Here is a 17,500-nt window from a genome sequence, read left to right as displayed (position 1 = left end):
CAAGCTAAAAGAGACCAAAAGAGAGTTGTAAAAATTTTACAAGTAGAGAGGAAAGTTGTATAATTATTCTGACTCGTACAGCTGATATTTTCTTGCCCATCCGGTGACGCGGTAACCGTGGAAGTCACCGAACTTCTTCAAAATGCAAATTTTGCCTTCTGCTGTTTCGACCAATGGTTGTGTGCAGTTTCGTTGTCATGTGAAGAAACATTCTTTAAAAATGAATGACTACATCTCCTTATTTGTCGTTGGGAGGCGATTAGAGCAGCCAGGAAAGCCCAGAATATATTTTGGTACAGTGTAAAGGTGCAGTGCACCTGACTCGAGCCAAGAGTAGTTTGGAGTTCGACTTTGAAATAACGTTGGTCGCAGGATTTCCCGTGAAGATATGCCTGGCTATTTAACGTGGGTTCTGTTTTTTTTTGGTGCCTTTTGTGCGCTGGCAAGAACAGGTGGAGCATTTGGAATAAAAGAGTGAGTTAGGGCTTAAATGCGTGAGAATTTTTCGGCATTGCAAAGATGTCAATGGATTTTCTTTTTAATTCATTCAGGGTTGAGGAATGGGCAAAGGACGCCGGGGAAAAACTGCGGGATTTCTTTAACAGGACAACTAAATTCAACGAACTTCAAGAGGTGAGCGTTGTGTTGTTTGCTTTTCTGTAGCGTTGCTCATGTTTTTACGTAACTTTTATGCATTGTGCTGATTTTAGCGGAAACAATTGTAATTTTACCACGCACCATTTTCTCGCTTTAGCTGCTGTTTTGTTTTGCTATATATCATCTATATTATTTGCAGGAATACAAGAGAAGTCGCTTGCAATTGTCCGTTTCGAAGAAAGATGGAAGTCAGATCGTTCGCGATATGACAATTCACCTCGAGGGAATTTTGCAGAGCAAAACAAAATCCATAAAGGTTGGTTTCCGCCGTTTATCTGGGTTCTTCATGCAAGACACATTGTTTTGAAATTCAAAAACTGTTCTATTTTGGCCAAATTGACGCGCCCAGAGATCGCAAGCCGGAATTGTGTTCCGCGCGTTTTGCCTGAAACAGCCTGAAAACAACATGAATTTCAAATTGCAAAATATTGAAATAATGTGAAAACTTTTATTTGCTTTTGTGAAATATAAGTAATGCGGGGCGAGCTTTCATATTTTCGATTGTACGTGTTTAAAATTTTCCCTAGTTGTATTGGGAGTCGAAAGAAAATTAATTTTTCTGAAGTGACTTCTTCAATATTTAAGAAATCCTTCCATGTCAAGCGCTCTGAAATATTTATGAGATATACGAGTCTGACTTTTCAGCTGATTATATTAAGGACATTTAACTGCGCTGTTGCGAATTATTCGATTTTCCGCTCAGCAAAATTCTTTTTCGAAATAGAAGTGCTGCCTTCCCCTTTTTACAATAATGGGTCATTTAAAATAATGTTGTATACGAAATAAAACTGACTTGAATGAGAATATTATCGATTTCGGCGTCTTACTTCGCTGAAGGAACCTGTCTTTTCCTTCAGAATTCCTTATCGCCAACTTTTTCAAAATTACAGATGTTTTCCCCTTTGTCGCTAGAGGGTTCCCCTGCATTCACCATTAAAATTGTCTGGCATTAGAGAGGCCTTCCAATAATTGCCAACGAGTCAGGCCTTCTGAAGACAGAAGGCCTGGCGAGGCGGCAGCTTATAGAGCCGCGAGAAGATTTTTAGGCGGACGAAATCTCAGAAGCGCTTCAAATTTGAGTGTAATGTAGACCAAAAGCTGTAATGTAGACCAAAGCGATGAAATGTTGACCGTAGCGATAACCAATGAGAGTGCCGCACGAGTACGCCGCGTGATGTTTGCAGACGCCAGATCACGCAAGCTTGGCTCGTTGGCACTTTAGCGACAGCTATAACTAGTTATTAAGGGGGGTTCTGATGTTGCTTTTTAGCTCATTTTACAGCCCACGTGTCGCCTATTTGAATTGGCTAGAGACAAATGTCGTTGTCGTTTTTCGCTGCAATACAATTGTCGCTGTCACTTTTTCGCTAGAATACAAATGTTGGCTAAACGTTGTGTCCTGTAATTTTGTTTAATTTAAAGATTGAAAACGTCCTTCTTTTTATAGAAGATCAACCACTACTGAGATCACCATTACTGAGAAAGCCAGAGGTAGACTTTCGAACAGTTTTGGTGATCTTAGCTACCCTATAAACGGGCTTAGCCACAGGAGCCTCATCATGGCACCAACATGTGTTTTTCTGGAAGAGAAACAGTTAAGGATGCATCACCTCTCCCCCCCACCCAAAACTACTTACGAATTGTGTAAGCCAGGGTTTACAGCCCAGAATTTTACAAAATTTCCGAATAAACTGTTTTCTCCTTTGCATGCTGGAAGCGCGATGTGCAGTGACTGCAACCAGTCAGAAAACTCTGCCACAATAATAACTTCCAAACTGTCAGCCATTTTATTTTGATGTGGGGTCAGAGACCGAGAAGAGAATGAGCGCGAAAAGTCGCGGCAGAAACTGTTCTACAAACTAATTATAGCATTTAGCAAATCTTGGAAGTGTAGGGAGGTGCAGAGGGGCTATTAGCAGATACGAGCTACGGAAGTGTTTATGTGGTTAAGCCCTTGCAATATTAATTATTAATTGCTGTCATTGCTAGACACTGCTTAACAACAGCTGGATTCACTCAAAAACTATATGTCCCCATTAACAACAGCTGGATTCACTCAAAAACTATGTCCCCATTAACCCTTTAACTCTCAATAGTGCCACTTATAGATTTTACTCTGTCTAACGCCAGACGATTTTACTCATCAATGGGGAACCCCAGGGGGCTGAAAGGGTTAAGCTTAAATGCAAGGAAGACCGTCAAAACCCTCTCTGTAATTATTAGTCAGTAATTACTGGTAAACAGTGTCAGACAACTTACCTTTCCTTTCTTTACCCTTGCAGCTCCTTTTGTCCTTCTTTTTGCTTTTTTTGAGAATGATGTGAAAACGAGCTACGGAAGTGTGTATAAATAAGGTCATTGTCGCTACATTTTTTGCAATTTTGGAGCGATGTTGCTTGTCGCCACGAACCCTTGGAAGGGCTCATTAGAGAGTAAATTCAGTATGCTGTCCTTTTGGGAAGCTAAGGGTTTAAAAATTATTTGCATTCAAGTTTTGCAACAAGAATCTAAAGAAAGTGGTGGTCAGGATATGACCAGTTGAAATTTACTTATTGGTATAACTTTATTTGATTGTAGGATTGAAGCCATTGCTCAAAATAATGTCTTTTAAATCATTTAAATAAATCTCAAGTACACCATTATGACTTCTTGTATGGGTTCTGAAAAGCATAAGAGGAAGTTTGCCTGTCATCATAAAACAGCCCATTAAAAATTACTTTGGTTTTTGTGGTAGTGCACTTTACAAGTGCACTACATTCAATGTCACAGAGTTAGTAAGAGTGAGTGATTGAGTGAGTGAGTGAGTGATTGTAAGGCCGGGGTGGCAAATAGGCCTGTAGCGCGTGCATAACTCACGAACAAAAACAGGTCTGCTGGAAGTGAGCTGGAGTTTGAAAAAAATTATCTCCAAAATCGGCATGACTTTGTGACGCTGATGAAAAAAGCAAAAACTTAAAAGCACTCTGCCAAAAAAAGTTGTTTATTTGTTCCCAGCGACCTTAAGAAGTTGATTAAATAAAGCTTCATTCATTCATTCATCAACTCTTAAAATACCTCTTAATAGCTTATCTTTAATGGATTTCCCTAATTCTTGAGACTGACAACAGTTGTTTAACTGTTAAAACCCACAGTTGAAATAAGACAATGAAATTCGAATGGAAATAAAGCACAGGGAACAACAGAAAATGTTTGCCTAGTAACCATACTTTTCACCATGATCAGTAAACAATATGGAAAGGTTGCTTTCCCATCAGTTGCGTGTGGATATCATGTTCATATTGATATATGGAATCCACCGATTGCAGAAAAACATGTCGCTAAAAGAGAGTTACAGAACAAACGTATTGTGCAAGTAATGAAGGGAAAAAAAACCGTTGACCTTTTGCCTTGTGAGTTCTCCCGAATAGTGTGGTATTTTCTTGCATGTGGTGGAGAGATCATTGTTGAAGTGATCCGTTGAAGAATACCTATGTTTAATCTTTATTTAGTGAAGGTTTTTAGTGCTATTTGTGACCTCATACCAGCCAGTTTACTCCCTCTGAAAGCAATGGTCTTGTATACATGTATAAGCTGCACCCACAATCCCACAATCTCGAGCCCCAATATTTTGGAAAAAAGATGCGGTTTATATGAGTTTTTATGGTAATCTTATTGTTACTGGGTTGCCATAGGTAATCCAGTCAGAATATGAGTAGAATTTCTATTTTTATTGTTATTTTCCCCATGTTTTCCAGGTGCATATCCTTAATAAATGCCCTGTATGTATCCATTTAATTATTTAGTGGTAAAAAAGTTTTTGACCCTTGTTTTTGTTCTAAGTAATATTATTATTTGTTTTGTAAACTATAGCTGTTTTTAACATAACATTCATGTCTTACATGACTGATGTTTCCCTCATTAGCATCTTGCTGAAAAAACTGCAGAAGTAAGAGAAAATTATACATTCAATCCTTCCCTTAAAGATGTAAGTTATGAGATTCTTTGTTCAATGTCTGACTTCATCTTTTGGTATTCTTTGTGCTGTCATTTACTATAATTATCATTAAAGTTGCCCAGTTATAAAATAATTTTGTGTAGGGTGTAATCCTGTGTGGTCCAAGGAAAATTTAAAAGTGTTTGTTTTACTCTTTTAGTTAATTTCTGTATACCTTGTTTAATTGAATGTATTATTTTTCTTTTTCTGTTTTTAATTTTTTTTAGTTTCTAAAAGTGCGATGTTGTTTTACTAGGTGAAAAATTAGTCTTTTGTCTTTGTGACAATCAGTCTGAATAGCATGACTAGTTTTACAGGCAAAATTCTTTCCATTTTTATTCGTGTTAACAAGTTTATTTAACAGGCTAGTTAACACAAGACATAAGAATAATTTGTTAGCGGCGATTTTTGCATTCAGTCAATACATAGATGAAATTGATCAGTAAATCTGCATCATTTTGTCAGACCTGTATTACCTTAACTCTATCTTTTTTTTTATCTATGTTATATGAATTAATTAACCCGAAGTGTGGAAACAAACAGTTTCTCAGGTGGCTTTTACATGTAGTTAATATGTTCAGGCTAATCTATAGCAATGTTTTGATTGAATCAAAGCATCCAGCCATTACTTGAAAGTTAAGTGTTCATCAGGAACAACCAAAACGGTTTTTGTGGCAAACAACAAGGGACAACCCTGCCTAGTAGTCAGTCACTAGAACTGAAAAGTCCACTTTGCCCAAAATTCATTGCGCATTGTGACTGAATTTTCTGTAACACGAAATTATTCAAATAGCTGACATTGTTTGTTTCATGTGTGATTCGCTTGAGTGTATTCAGCCAATCAGATCATAAATTTGGAGAAACCATCATTTGAAAACAAATGCAAATAACCTTTATACCTGTAATGACTTTTGGGCAAATATGGGCCTTTAATTAATTAAATAAGTTGTAAAAATAAGCGCAGCAGAAATCAATACTGTACAGTCACTTGGACTGAAACCTGGTTTTGACATGACAAAATTTGTGATGACTGAGCCTCAAACTCTACACCTAGATCTGCTGCTGAAAAGGAAAACTGTTCTAAGACTCGTCAGCACTAATTTCATTGCATGGTTATTTTAGGTGGAATACTTGAACACAAAGAAGTTACCAGAGGATTACTTCAGAACTGATCGAAAATTTTCATATTCAGTTGCTATAAACAAGAATAATAGTGTAGTTCATATCCCTACTGACGTGTACAGTGGAGGTAGGATTTGTAGTGCAAAGTTGCTTGATATGTAAAGTTTTGATGATGTTCATTGCTCCAGTTTCTTAGGTTGAAATCAAGATACACCAGATTAACTTTGAAGTCAAGCCTTTAAAGAAGACACTTAAACTTTTATTGTTGTGACTGCCGTGTCCAGTCTTATTCCAAGAAATTCTCAAGAATTCCAATTTAATTGATTTCACAAATTCCTAGTCCACAGTAAGCCCTTTTAGCTTTCAATTCCCAAAAATTCCCAAGATTTTTAACTCACCGAGTTTGGGTAATTACACAATCTAGGAAATTTCCAACCCCATTGAGAGACTTGCAGTGCTGTAAATTGTTAATTTCTGGAAATTCCCAAGAATTCCAACCTTCTCAAGTCTTGACTTATTTGCATTACATGGCAAAAGTTGAAAATTCCTTGGAATTTCCAAAAACTGGGAATTCGATCATTTCACGCAAAAAGGTTCTCGCTGAAGGTGAAAGGAATGGTTTATCGGAGTTGTGTAAGAGTGGCGATGTTATATGGGAGTGAGACATGGTGTCTGAGGGAAAATGAGATAGCAATTTTGAGAAGGACTGAGAGAGCAATGGTGAGAGCAATGAGTGGTGCAAAACTGATGGAGAAAAAGAGGACAGAGGACCTGATGGAGATGTTGGGATTGAAGGAAACAGTGGTTCGGATGGCAAAGGCAAATGGAGTGATATGGTACGGGCATTGAGCAGGGATGATGGGCATGTTCTGAGAAAAGCATTGGAGTTCGAAGTGAAGGACAAGAGGAAGTGAGGACGACCAAAGAAGATGTGGAAGATGCAAGTGGAGGAGAGCAAGAGCGTTGGTTTGGAGAAAAAGCACGCTATGAATTGAGCGAGATGGAGAGTGGGAGTTAGAAAGATTGCTGACAAAGTGGGGTAAATCCGGCCATCCCCCTTTTACGGGGATCAACCCGGATCAAAATTGGATTGATTGATTGATTGATTGATTGATTGATTGAAGGGCCACAGCAATATGGTGAATGAAGTTTTGCTTGACATGTCCAAATAAAATGGTGAATGAAATTTAATTGGAAATTTAACTTTCTTTGAAGTATTGAAGTAACATTGATGCTGAATTTCATTGAAATTTGCTCTGACTTGTTATTTTTGTACATGTAAGTTGGTACATGTAGGCACTGTTTTTTGCTAAAAATTTGCCCTCTGTTTGGTAGAATAACCAACAAATACAAAAGAATAGTCACTTGGTGACTGCAAATTATAATAGCTAGGGTCTCAATTTCAGTACTTTTTTGGTGGCCAGAATTAGTTCGCTGTAATTTTACAACATTACGTAATTAAAATGCTTTGTAAAAGTGTTTCTGTTCTCATTATCCTTTTTGGCACACATTAATCAGACACAATTCACTCAATTCACAGGGATAAAGATTCAAAATACCATCACATGGACAAAGAAATTGAATCCATATTTCAAGGAGAATGACAGAGATGACCCCTCATTGTTGTGGCAATACTTTGGAAGTTCTGATGGAGTTTATAGGGTGTATCCAGGTATAAATCACCGGCTTATTGTTTGGTTTTGTTGTGGGACCCCTTGTCACAGTTGATGTTAGCTGAACTGTTAGATTGGAAACTGATTGCAGGGTTGCCATGGTTGTCAAACTTTAAGCCAGCTGCCAGAAAAAATTTAATCATTATGTACTCAGTTGTATTGGCTCAGGCTACTCTACTGGGCTGCTAGCAGATATTTTGTTTTCCTTTGTTTTAGCTTCTTACCTTTCAGAAACTGTCTTCTATTCTGAAATAATTGTTTGATGAACGTGTGTTGTGAAAAGGGAAGAGGTACAGTACAGCCCAAAAATAATGCACGTGCAAGAACTTCTTTTTGCGTCCGCAAGCCGGCAACTTCTTGCGGCTTCTTGCGGCTCCTTGCACCACAATCCTACCAGCCGCAAGAACTTCTTTGCGGTTAGAAGTTGACACCTCAAGAACTTCTTTCTGTTAAAAAATCCTGACCGCAAGAACTTCTTTGCGGCAACATCTCAGAAAGAAGGTGAAATTCACATAAATGTGAAGCTAGAATTGATTCCTGTCAGAATATTTGAAATTTCCTCTGCATTCCTGTTTAAATATCTCAAGGAAAATGCAGTGTAAGCAGACTCACAAGACTGAATTTTTCAAGCTCGCCATTTTCATTTGTTGTCTGCTCCCGAGCACGTGGCTTTATTTCACGATCGTCACCTAAAGCCAGAAAGGTGATTGTTGCTAGTTTACTTTTTTTTTTACGTTTTTTTTTTACCCTGTTAGAACGGTGGCGTCTCCCAGATTTTATACTAATCATTTCAAATGGATAAAAGATACTTAGCAATGTAACCATGGTTGTTTGAAGACAAATTAAAAGGGAAAACAACTCACTTCCGGTTATCGTCCGTGTCTCAAAATGCACGTGCTTAAGCTCCATAATTGTCAATAAGTCGCACGAGACACTCAAAAATCAGCTGCCTTCATGTATATTTTCCAATCAGCTGGATATTTTGTCGCTGGATGAATTTTTTTTCTGAGTGAGAAATACCCTCATGCGACTAATCCGCTTAAATTAAGGTTGGTTCTGAATTCTACTCAGTTCGCGTTCACTGAGAAAAAATAAAATAAGCATGAATCATGTTTGATGTGCCCTGGAGTCCCACAGAGGCAGATTCTCTAGGGCAATTTGATGGGGAACTTGTATTGTTTTGACGTCTTCTGTATCCATTCCGTCTTAAGAAAGGAAAAATGAATACAAGTATGCCATGGCGAATTACGTGACAAAAGCGTGACCGACTTGTTTTCAGCGCAATGGTTGTTATGCAAATTATTGTTCGTCTTTTCCTGGTGATGTGCATTCTATTTAAAAAGTAATGATATCAAACAGGAATGAAACAAGCAAATTTCAAAGCAGCCTTATTAAATCTCTGCATTTATGTGCATTTCACATTTTGAAACATTCGCTCTTGTCGCTTTCGATCTCGCAGGTGGGATTCTACAATGTAGTTCCCTTGATAAGTGTTTCTGAAAGGAGTTATAAATGCATAAGCTTTTGTTTGTTATTTACTATAGTATTGTTGATACCACGAGTTTTCTGTTGCGGATGAAGATATCACACGACATTTGATTACACGTAACACTGTCACCTTCCCGGCATCATGTGCAAATGGCTACACGTTCGATCTAAAACATTCAAATGTTCATTCTTTAGATGTGGTTTGTTATGCTTGCGAGCCTGCTTGTTGGTAGTTAATGGCGTGATTGAAGGTCTTTTTTTTTTCCTGAAAGTGCAGAAATTAGTTACTGCTTTGAAACATTCACGTTCACTGGTCTTTCTTTTAAGCTAGTGCTCCGTTAGTACCTCAGACAAGCAACACCGACTACTCTTGCGGGTGGACCCGCTAACTTCTTGCGCTTTATGCGTCTTGCGGTTAAGTTTGTAACTTCTTGCGGCAAGCTTTCTATCTTCTTGCGCTTTGAATGTTCTTGCAGATAAACCGCAACTTAACTTCTTTTGACCACTTGCGTGTTCTTGCAGCGCAAGAACTTCTTGCGCCACTTCTTGCGCGTGCATTATTTTTGGGCTGTACTGTAGCTTTTTTCTGTGAGACCAGGGATTTTTGCCCCCCTTTAGTTGATGTTGCCTCTAATTTCCAGTGAGTTTATTTTTGTAATGGATGCCTGTCCTTCAGTAGGGCCTAATTAAAGGGCCAGGCTCAGGGTGTCTGAAGCACAGTTAGTGCTATAAACTAGTGTTAATATCATGGAAAACGTTGTGTATAGATTTTGATGTCTCTTAACCAACGGTTAGCGCTAACCAGGTGTCCAGCAAACCGGCCCCAGGTTGCTAAGATTTGCTAGTCATAGGGGAAGTCTCTTTGTGGGACCTGGCTCTAACTGAAGGGATTGGGCTTCTGGAATCTGTATGCCTTTGTTTACCATACAAGTCATGCAATATCCATGTATGTTTTCCCTACAACATAAATACACAAGTCATGTACCCTTATAAATTTTATTTTGATAGTCTGTAGGAAATAGACAGCATAATTTTTAATTTAAAACTTGGCTTAGGTTTCAAATGGCAAGACCCAAGTGAAAATGATGTATTTGATAATAGACGACGTGGCTGGTAGGTACAATCTTTTAATGCAGTTAAATGCAGTTTAACAAAGTTAACAAAACAACAAAGAGCAGTTCTAAGTGGTTTGGGCCAGTCGATCATCTAAGCTTAACCACATGGCAATTCTTCTGACATTTTGCCAGCCACTTTGTGCTGTGCTTGCAAGGTTGTTGTTAAGCGCTGGCTACCAGCGAAATTCGCCGACTGAGTCTGAGGCGATCATGGGCTGGATTTTGGCCAGTGATCGTTCTGTTTGAAAAGGGAAACGAACAATTTTAAGGTGAATCACTTGCAGTCATTTGATATTGAATATATTGTCGAAATGAAAAGATTTAAATAAAGTAATTTCCGACTACCTCAAGTTTGGTAGCTCTGTTAGAAGTAAACCTATTCAAATGAAATATTGTTTTGAGCGCTTGTTTACTGTTTTCTCTTTCTGTTGTTTCCTTCGCCATAATTTTGTTTTTGCGAGGCTGGGTAGCCCTGCATGCAAGGTGTTGCTAAAGATGTCGTAACCAGGTCTCCAGTACACGTGGGAGAAAGATTCCATTTCTTTATTTGAGCAAATTCGAAAAATTCCGAAAATAGTCACTAATACGCCCTTCTCTCTTCGATTATTATTTTGTTTTGTATGAAAGAGTCTTGTTGCTTTTTGTATCCTCTGATTGCCTCAGATTGCACCAGAGGGCACCAAATCAAATTCAAAAGTTTCAGAATTTTCCTGGGGAAACCCCCGGACTCCCTGCACAGGCCTTCTATCAGCCCGCTCACCTAACTTTTCAACTGTGATGCTTTTTCCTAAGCTACAACCCTGTGTTTGTCCAGTTGGGCTTTTGCTTCCCCTCAATTTCCACAGTGATGGGTGCCTGGGTCCCTGGCGTGGGGGCTCATGGCTGGGTTGCGGGGATTGCTGGCCATGGGAGCGTTACTTGGTCAAGGTGCTGGCCGGCTGGCCTCCAGTGGAAGCCCCTGGACATGTCCTAGGCACCCAACCTCCACTTATCGTGATCAGTTGTTTAACTTTGATTTTCAACAATCTCACCACATTAATCTACTGTTTTTGGGGGAAAGACATTTTTTGGCTTTATTGTTACCCTTTTCCTTCTAAGCCCCGATCTAATCGGGGCAAATGACGTAATGCCAGTTCTGGCTGTTTTTCAACTCAGCGGTCTTCCCCCCCTAAATGTAAACGTGCGCATCGCGTTCTTGGCAAGAAAAGCTTTCATTTGATTCGAAGCACGTGGAAATAGGTAAAAAGCTGCAGTTTTTATGAATTTTTTTCGGCTGGAATATCGTTAAACTTGAAAAAATGGCGACACGAAACCAAAGGGAAAGGAGAGCGCCTGAAAGATATGGAGTTATTTCGCTTGGAATACCGTTCGACGGCGAAAACTCCGACCTAGAATTGGAAGAAGAAGAAATTGAGCAGGCTGGCGAGTTAGGATCGTCAACAAATCCCGTGTATTCTTCGAGCGAAGACGAACTTGAGGAACCTCGAAGAAAAAGAAGGAGAAGGGGAAGAGAAAGAACTGAATCTTCAAGTGTTCGTGAACATGTGAATTCATCAGAGAGCGATGGAAATGACACTGATTCTTCTTCAAATTTGTTTGCGGAAGACAGCAACGATGAAGACTTTGAGGGCTTTCCAAATCGTACATTTGAGTGGAGAGAACCTGTTGGAGAAATAAATGCCCCACCAGCATGTGTTCAAGCGACAGGCGCAAAAACAGAACTGCCAGAGGATGCATCAGCCGCGGAATTCTTTCAGCTTTTTTTTGACATGGAATTGCTTGAATACATTGTTCGTGAAACAAACAGATTTGCTGAGCAAAGCCAAGTTGAAGCAAAGAAAAGAAACCTGCTTTGGACTAACCCTTTGACTGTGGCTGAATTCAAAGCCTGGCTTGGTTTGCTCGTTGGCATGGGAATCAAACAGTTGCCCCAAGTTTCACATTACTGGTCAAAAGAGTGGGTTTTAGGAGTCCCATCATTTGCATCTGTTATGACAAGAGACAGATTTCTTGTAATTCTGAGGTATCTTCACTTCAGTGACAATTCTAAAATGCCAGCTCGAGGACAACCAGGATTTGACAAGCTGTACAAGGTGAGGCCTCTCTTACTTTCCTTGAAAACACGTTTCAAACAACAGTACAGTCCTCACTACATTCAGGCAGTTGATGAAGCCATGATTGCTTACAAAGGTAGAACATCTCTAAAACAATACATGCCCCTCAAACCCATCAAAAGGGGGATAAAAGCTTGGGTCCGAGCTGACTCTGTGTCTGGATACATGTGTGACTTCAATATTTATGAGGGAAAGGACGACATACAAGGAAAGGGGCTTGGATATAAAGTTGTAACAAGCTTGTGTGAAGAACTGTATGACAAAAACTATTGGATTTTTTGACAATTTTTTTACAAGTATCCCTCTCATGGAAGATTTATTAGAAAGACAAACCTTTGCTTGTGGAACTGTGAGGGCACATTCCAAGGGATTACCTCAAGAAATAATACCAAAGAAAGAAGACAAGCTAGCACGAGGGCAGCACTTGTGTCGAGTGAAGGGACGTCTTGTGGCTCTTACTTGGCAGGACAAGAAACCTATACATTTTTTGAGTACAATCAACCCTGCCCCAAAACCCGATGATCAAGTGTTTGCGAAGCGTAGGAAAAAGGATGGTACTCTTGAAGATGTTCCCTGCCCAGAAGTTGTACAAATGTACAACAAATACATGGGAGCAGTTGATAGAAATGATCAAATGTGTTCTTATTTTACTGTTGGCATTCAAACAAAGAAATGGCCTCCAAGGATTTTTTTCTTTTTGCTGGAGAGAAGTATTGTAAATGCTTTTATTTGTGAATCGGAATCAACAAATCATGATCCCCGCACTCACCTGGAGTTTCGTATTGATCTTATACACAAACTTGTAGAAAATTATCATGAAAGAAAGGATCAAGGAAGGCCTAGAATTAATCCTCTTGAGTCCAGATTTACTGAGAGGCACTTCCCACAACATGTACCCTATAATGAAAAAGGACGGCCGAAGGAGCGAGAGTGTGCAGTGTGCAAAGCTGCTGGGCGGGTCAAGCGATGCTCATTTATGTGCCTGGATTGTAATGTGGGACTTTGTGTGGCCCCATGCTTCAGGAATTATCACACAAAATAAAACTGGAACATTTTGTTTGAGTTTATCTGCAAATGACAATTTCTAGTTCACTTAGTAACAGTCCTCGAGTCAGTGAAAATTTGCATATCTTATAAGCCTACTTTCTAGGACAAAATGAGACACAGGAATCAGTTCTTGCTAATTTTATTGGTTCCAAAGCTTGTTAATATGCTGTAGATTGTAAAATTGTAAAATATGTTAGTAGCCCATTGAATAATCCTGAAATTGTAAGACAACCAGTTAGTTTTTCATAATTCTAGTGATATATTAATAGGTTCTGAATTTTTTAATGATTAACTAATGCATTAAATATTAATTTCCTCATGGTCAAAAGGTAGCAAATTTTTCAAGCTTTAAGAAAATGTATAGGTCTTAGAAGTTTTCTTGAAAGCTTGCAAGAAACAAAGAGCTTTTCTATAGCAATGTCAAAACGTAAACAAAACCTTCAGAAAAACTCAGAAAGAAAAGGGTTAAAGTTGGTTGAATCATGTGTTTATTTATACATGTACCTGATCTTGGGTTTTCTGTTTCCAAGGTACATCCAAGGATCAAGCTCACCTAAAGACATTGTACTCCTTCTAGACTTGTAAGTACATTTAATACTTGTAAAAAAACCATTATACTCACAGACATTGTGTTTAATAGTTGGATGTGAAATGGAAGGACAGTCTGAATTAAAGCCTCTGAAATATATTCCATACTGCTCAACTGTGTTATTGGTCTCTTGATTCGCTGATTGTCCCATCACCGAAAGAATTAACAATAACCTTAAATGAATTTAATTCACAACCGCTTTAAAAATACATTTCATGACATAAATTTAACAAATCGAAAGTGGTTCAGCGTTGTCTGTACTCTTATCGTCATCACAGTGGTCAAAATGTATTGTTTTTTACCGCAATATTCAACGCCAAAGAAAGTTTCTATTTCAGAGCGTGACCAAAATCATGACTCAAAGACAGAGCAAGCGTTGTCTATAACTTTCTCGCAATATGATTGGTGTATTTCCCAAAATGGGCGTTCCTGATTGGCTATTACACTGCGTGAGAAAATGGCACGAGCATGATGCATACAGCCTTGTCTAGACTCTCATTGACTACGGCAAATTAGCCAATCAGATTGTGAGATTACAAGCAATTGTGGTAAAAATTCATATTGACGTATAGACATACTTAAGGTCTACGTACATGTAATAATGTCTGTCAGTCTATTTACAGTAATGATGTTTGGGCTCATGCGTATTTCTTCTGCCTTTTTGACGTAGGAGTGGTAGCATGGCTGGCCAAAAATTGGCCATTGTTAAACTTGCTGCTATGTCTCTGCTTGAAACACTGCAGGAAAATGATTTTGTTAATATTGTTGTAGTGGTGAGTAAATCTTGAAACAAATTTAAACACCAGTAAGCCCTAAAGCTAAATCTTGCACTACAAGAATACATTAGTACATTTAGAAGTCAAGTCAAGAATTGCTAACCAAAGATTTATAATAATTATTAATATTAATTTTTCCATTTTTGCGTGAAGTTAAGCAGACTAGTTGCACTCAGTAACATACTACACTGTACATCACAGATCATTAAATTTTACTGCCAACATTGCACCTAAGTTTTCTGTTGACAGTTTATTTACAAGTAATTCACAGATCTTTCAGTTTTATCAATTTGAATAAATCATTAACCTTAATCCTTGACTATAATGTACACCCTAATACCTTAAAAGTTTTTAACAATGAGGAAACTTGGGACTGTCACAGTGAAATTAATTAAACATTTGCTGTTATGCTCTGTTAACATCATAGATTTGATTCAAATTTAATTGCAAGCAGGTCTTGAAATTAAACTCATTCAAATTGCTCACAAATTCCTGTGTTTTACTGGTAAATGCAGCAAACACAGCTGTAATGATAATTGTACAAAATTAATGTTTTACATGCAAATGGCACTTTATTTAAGTTACTTAAAGTAGTGTACACAACATTTGACAATACATGTAGTTACTGTATAAATTAAAAATTATAGTTTTCAGTGTTCTCTACTTTCTCAAATCCCATAAAACGCCCCTTTTAACCCCCCCTTCCCCCCAAAAAAAACAAAAGAAAAGAAAAACATGCATTGTTTTCGGTTTCTCTTGGGACATCTTCATGTCCCAAGATAAATTGAATTAAAACAATGATTAGGCAAAATTTTTTTGGAGGGGGTAGGGGGGGGGGGTAAACAAGAGCTACAACTGTATTATTAGGGGCGCGTTCGATTGACCCTATTCCGGAATACGAATACGTGGAGTGATGAATAAAATGGTATGTTTCATGCGTTTCAAGGCAGAAGGATAATAAAAATACATTTAAAATAGCATTGTTGCGGATGTTTGACAATTTTAATGTGAATCTCCATAAAAACGAAGGATTTCTAACTTATTATTCCATAAAATCTTATTCCGGAATTCGGTCAATCGAACGCACCCTAGATTTGACAATGTAAAGCATTCTTGAACACTTTGTGTGAGGCAATTACTGGCCATGGATTATGCTTTGCCACTGTTCAAATGATTTGAGAAAATATTTCTCTGTTAGAGCACATCAAACAATAATATTTACATGTAGTACTATCCAAGAGCAACATTCTGATACAAAAAAGGTTCTAGCTAGGTACATGATAAGAGAGTTTTGAAAATATCTTACAGCGGCAATTAGTCAGTTATTATTGAGTAATTGCTGCTGGCCTCCTTTAGGATGCCCCCAGTTGACGAGTAAAATCGTCTGGCGTTAGAGTAAAATCCATCAAGTCTCACTCCCAGGGGACAATGGGCTAATGGGGGGGGGGGGGGGACATTTGGCAAGTAAAATCGTCTCCAGGTGATCTGGTGACGTAATTTGGAGGACTGGGAAGAAAAATTTTAACACCGTATCCCACAACCGCATGCGGTCTTAGGTTTTGTTTCCAAATTTCTTGCAGTGGTTCCATCGCCAAAACTCAACAGATCATTCCATGTCTCCCACATTTCCTGTTACTGAATGAACATTCAAGTGGAAACCGCCGAGATGTAACCTGGCCTCTGCCATGTTGAATTCGGAAATAACATTCAAGGCCTCCTGCAGTTGTGGGATACGGTGTTAAACTTTTTCTCCCCAGTCGTCTGAATTACTTTGATTTCCCAGTCTCCTGCAAAACGTAGTGGTTATCAAGAACAATTTGCCTCGTCTGTGGATGGCCTTAAATCAACTATTATCACTCTGAGAGGGAAAGGGTTTATGATTTTGAGTGGAACTACAATTGCAGATGTTCAAGGCTGCTGCCTAAGAAAATTTTCCGAGAGCCCTAATCAGGCTTCCAACATTAAAAATTAGTAGCCCCCGTCATTTTTTCAAGAGCCCAGAACTAATTAATTCCATCTGGGATCAAATTTACAAGAAAGTGAGGATGAATCAAGTAAGGAGCCAGTTTGGGCAACTTGTTCAGAAATTTGGTCTCCCTAATGCTCGCAAATAAAGTGCCCCAGGCGACTGGGCGGCGGTCAGGCAGCAGCCTTTTGATGTTGTAAACCCTTTTAGTTCTGAAGTGGCATCATTGACAAGTAAAATCATCTGGCATTAAACAGAGTAAAGTCGACAAGTGTCAATCTTTAAATTCCCTATGATGCTTATTTTTTCCCGGTTTTTTAACCTTTCATTTAAATATCTATAGTGCCAGGAGTGTACTACTTCAAAAATTTTTTCCTCTTAACTTATCCACCTGTTCAAAGGCCTGCTAAAACGAGTGGATACACTATGGGGAAAAATGGTCGTTTTGAAGTGCTACAGTTAAGACCCTATAGATATTTAAATGTAAGTTAAAAAACAGTAGAAAAATTAGCGTCATAAGGACTTAAAGGGAATTTAGGCTTGTGTATGTAATCTGTGATGTGGTTTAATGTTCTCATGAAGAGACCTGATGACCTGTATCATTTATTGATTTATAACAATGACTTTGCTCATAGCAAAGTGTAAGAACTGCAAAATCTTACAGCTTAAATTGTAAAATTATTAAAAAATAGGATCCATTGCAGAAAATTAATACATTCCTGTATTTCTTCACTGATAGTATTCCAATGACGACAATGAAAATGAGAATGTGGTTGTTCCATACATGGTGTGCCAAGTCAAAGATAAAGCCAGTAAAGATGAAAAAAATCTCATGAAGGAAAAGAGAACTGAGGTATGTTCTGTTATTTAGTAAAGCATGTGACACGTACACGAGAGGTGCACTAATCATAGTAATTTTGGTTTCAAATTGCTGCTCTCTTGCATGTAGCCTGGACTCTAGCGTTTGCTTCCGCCTTTGA

General features: G+C 38.4%; 1 protein-coding gene across 1 annotated transcript in view; it reads left to right on the top strand.

The window, feature by feature from the left end:
- The first annotated feature begins 241 nt into the window (after positions 1–241).
- The window catches only part of LOC138000282 (voltage-dependent calcium channel subunit alpha-2/delta-3-like), a 46,406-nt gene continuing 29,147 nt past the window's right edge, over positions 242–17,500 (top strand). The window contains exons 1-10 of the mRNA XM_068846584.1: positions 242–474; positions 552–633; positions 797–913; positions 4,559–4,621; positions 5,753–5,879; positions 7,293–7,424; positions 9,969–10,026; positions 13,720–13,770; positions 14,449–14,551; positions 17,260–17,373. Of these exons, the coding sequence (XP_068702685.1) occupies positions 389–474; positions 552–633; positions 797–913; positions 4,559–4,621; positions 5,753–5,879; positions 7,293–7,424; positions 9,969–10,026; positions 13,720–13,770; positions 14,449–14,551; positions 17,260–17,373 (933 nt within the window). The 5' untranslated portion in view covers positions 242–388. The remainder of the gene's footprint in view (positions 475–551; positions 634–796; positions 914–4,558; positions 4,622–5,752; positions 5,880–7,292; positions 7,425–9,968; positions 10,027–13,719; positions 13,771–14,448; positions 14,552–17,259; positions 17,374–17,500) is intronic.

The sequence above is a fragment of the Montipora foliosa genome, chromosome 4 (genome assembly GCF_036669935.1).
Source record: "Montipora foliosa isolate CH-2021 chromosome 4, ASM3666993v2, whole genome shotgun sequence".
Taxonomy (NCBI): domain Eukaryota; kingdom Metazoa; phylum Cnidaria; class Anthozoa; order Scleractinia; family Acroporidae; genus Montipora; species Montipora foliosa.
The sequence above is the reverse complement of the archived record's forward strand: the minus strand, read 5'-3'. Positions and strand labels throughout refer to the sequence as shown.